Source organism: Cydia pomonella, unplaced genomic scaffold (genome assembly GCF_033807575.1).
Source record: "Cydia pomonella isolate Wapato2018A unplaced genomic scaffold, ilCydPomo1 PGA_scaffold_92, whole genome shotgun sequence".
Lineage (NCBI taxonomy): Eukaryota > Metazoa > Arthropoda > Insecta > Lepidoptera > Tortricidae > Cydia > Cydia pomonella.
In genome coordinates, this window is record NW_026907925.1 from 11,563 (window position 1) to 14,459 (window position 2,897).

The 2,897-nt window shown below is 55.1% G+C and overlaps 1 protein-coding gene across 1 annotated transcript; it reads left to right on the top strand.

Annotated features, from left to right (window-relative positions):
- Window positions 1-212: 212 nt before the first annotated feature.
- LOC133534383 (neurofilament heavy polypeptide-like) lies at window positions 213-2,477 on the top strand. The gene has a single exon (XM_061873475.1). The coding sequence runs from the start codon at window positions 213-215 to the stop codon at window positions 2,475-2,477; it is 2,265 nt and encodes a 754-aa protein (XP_061729459.1).
- The last annotated feature ends 420 nt before the right edge of the window (window positions 2,478-2,897 follow it).

Consider the following 2,897-nt stretch of genomic DNA (forward strand, 5'->3'; position numbering starts at 1 on the left):
CACTGGCGGTATGGGGTACGGGTAGTGTTCGCGGCGCGGAGGGCTTGCCTTAATTGGCCGGCCCGCGGGAAGGAAAACCCTTTAACACCCGACAGCGAAGTCGTTAAAACCTCTAGATACCAGGTGCCCTCTAGAGTATATAGCCCACTGCGTTTCGGGATGAGCGTTACCCGCCAGTGAAATTTATATCGTCTCATGCTCGTGGGAATCAAATGGCAAGTCAAAATAATAAAAACACAAACCTAAACGGCCCTTCTCAGGGCCACACTGAAAACGGTCCTTCTCAGGACCACACCATTGAAGACGGAAGGATGGGCGCTACAAGCGCTGGTAATGAGGGAACAGCCGGCGGCGTTTCTGAACTGAACGCGACGCCTTCACGGCTACGCCTGCGGGCATGCCGAGTCTCGCTTGAACGTCTGGACGGAGTGATGGACACAAGTGCTCTCTCGGACAACACAGACACGGATTCGAGCCTATCGACCGTGAAAACGAGGTCTAGGTCTGGATCTGAATCCAGTTCCTCGTCGTTTGGCCGCTTCTGGGCTGAAGAGAGTCAAAAGAGGAAGCGGACAGAGCTCTCGGAGCCCAGTGACGAAGAGCCGGAGGCGAAAAAATCTGCCGAGAAAATCCAAACAAAGGGTAGCCCCATAACTACTGGGAAATTTGCGGGCTTGGGCAAGACCCGAGAAGCCTACAAATTGGCGAAGGAAGAATTCCGCCGGCAGGCTGCCGAAAAGGCTGAGGCGGATTTAGAAAACATGACCATCCGCATGCGGCCAACCGCGGAGCGCAGAGTTGCGCACAGTACAGAGGGAGAGAGTCAGCTTATGTCGGCTCTAAACGTACAAGTCCTCGACAGCGTGGCTGTAATAAACAAAGTAGTTGCTACGTCCGGGAACCTGAAAGGTACCTTTCAGCGGAAGCTAAAGGAAGCGGCCACTGCAATAGCAGACTTTGCCGAAGTGATGCTCGAACGCACCACCAACGAAGAGACGAAGCTGCTGCAGCGGACTGTCGCTCGACTGCAAGCGCAGCTAGCAGACCTCCAAAAGGAGCAGGAGGAACTAAGGAAGGAACTGCGACTCGCAAGAGCAGCTCCATCCCCGCTGTCACCGGCCTCACAACAGTCGCTTGTGACTCCATCTAGCGCTTCCCAACAGGATGCGGAGCAAACGATGATGGTGAAAGTGGGGAAAATGATGAACGCCCGTCTGGAAGCCCTAGAGGACAGGCTTCTTCCAGCGAAGACTATGCGGCCTCCACTGGCCGCAGATAAGGCAAAAAAGACGGCCCAACCTCCCTCTCAGGTGGACAACAGGCAGGCTGCAGCAACATCTCGTACAGCCCCGGCGGTTCAACCCGTCGCTGGACCTAGCGGGCTGAACAAATCGAAGGCACCCAATGTTCCGCAACAGTCTTCTGCTCCTGGTAGTGAGAGGAAGAAAGCGGCGACAAAAAAGGGAAAGAAGAAGGGAAAGACGGCTCAACCCGCGCCAGCACCGCGAGAGCCTCGTCCATTACCGCCTGCTCCGGCCAACGTGGATGAGACCTGGACAAAGGTGGTTAAGAAGGGAAAAAATAAGAAGACAACGGCTCCGCCACCGCAGAAAGCAGCTCCTAAAAAGGCCCGCAAACTGCGACCTCCACGCTCAGCGGCGATTGTCCTCACGCTGAAGCCGGAAGCTGAGGAGGGCAAAACTACTTATGGGGACATTTTAAAGGAGGCCAGGACAAAGATTGACCTAAACGAGCTGCAGATTCAAGGAGTTCGGTTCAAGAGGGCAGTCACGGGGGCGACCATTATCGAGGTCCCTGGTGCAGCCAGCGGCGAAAAAGCTGATGCTCTCGCCGACCAATTGAGAGAGAAACTGAATAAAGAAGTAGTCCAAGTTTCGAGACCAACAAAAACCGCAGAAGTGCGCATCTCAGGGCTAGATGACTCTGTCACGCCGGAAGAGGTGAAAGAAGCCGTGGTCAAAATGGGTGGGTGCCACATAGACCAAATAAAGTGTGGCGAAATCCGTAGGGACTTCTCAGGCCTGGGTTCCATCTGGGTTCGTTGCCCCATTACGGTGATTAAAAAGTTGACCGACAGTGGCCGACTACTTGTTGGATGGGTATCGGCAAGGGTACAACTGCTGGACCAAAAGCCCATGCGCTGCTTCCGCTGCCTCGGAGCCGGCCACGTGCGTGCGCAGTGTAGGGCTCAAGAGGACCGGAGTGACTTATGTTACCGCTGCGGCCAGTCCGGCCATAAGGCGGCCACGTGCTCTGCCACGCCGCACTGCGTTATTTGCGCGGCTGCCAATAAATCGGCAGGACACATGATTGGGAGCAAGACGTGCGCTGCTTCCAAAATCAACAAGAAGGGAAAGAAGAATAGCGATGGCTTTCGAGCCCCCTCGCAATCTGTCCACCAACCCGCCACTGATGCGGCCGAGGACGAGCAGGCAGCGCTAATGGAAACCACATAATGGCGTTACAATTTGTGCAGGTGAACCTCAACCACGCCCTAGATGCTCAGGATCTCCTGTCTCAGAGCATGGCGCAGTGGTTGACACATGTGGCTATCGTCTCTGAGCCCTACCATATCCCCAAAAGGGACAACTGGGTTAGTGACCACGATGAGTCGGTGGCGATAATCACACAAACAGCTGCTGGCTCACCGCCCTTTGAAAAGGTGGAAAAAGGGAAGGGATTTGTGGCCGCGCTCGTCGGTGGCATCACAGTGGTCAGTGTATATTTCTCGCCCAATAGGAGTGTGGCCGAATTTGAGGCCTTTTTAGTAGAAGTGGGAGCGGTTATCGCTCGCTGCGAGTCGCGTCCAGTGCTTGTTGCGGGCGATTTTAACGCCAAGTCTGTCGCGTGGGGATCGCCAGCAACGGATGCAAATG

What these genes read in the sequence shown, in the direction of transcription:
- LOC133534383 (XM_061873475.1), top strand. Translation starts at nt 213, where the DNA reads ATGGCAAGTCAAAATAATAAAAACACAAACCTAAACGGCCCTTCTCAG.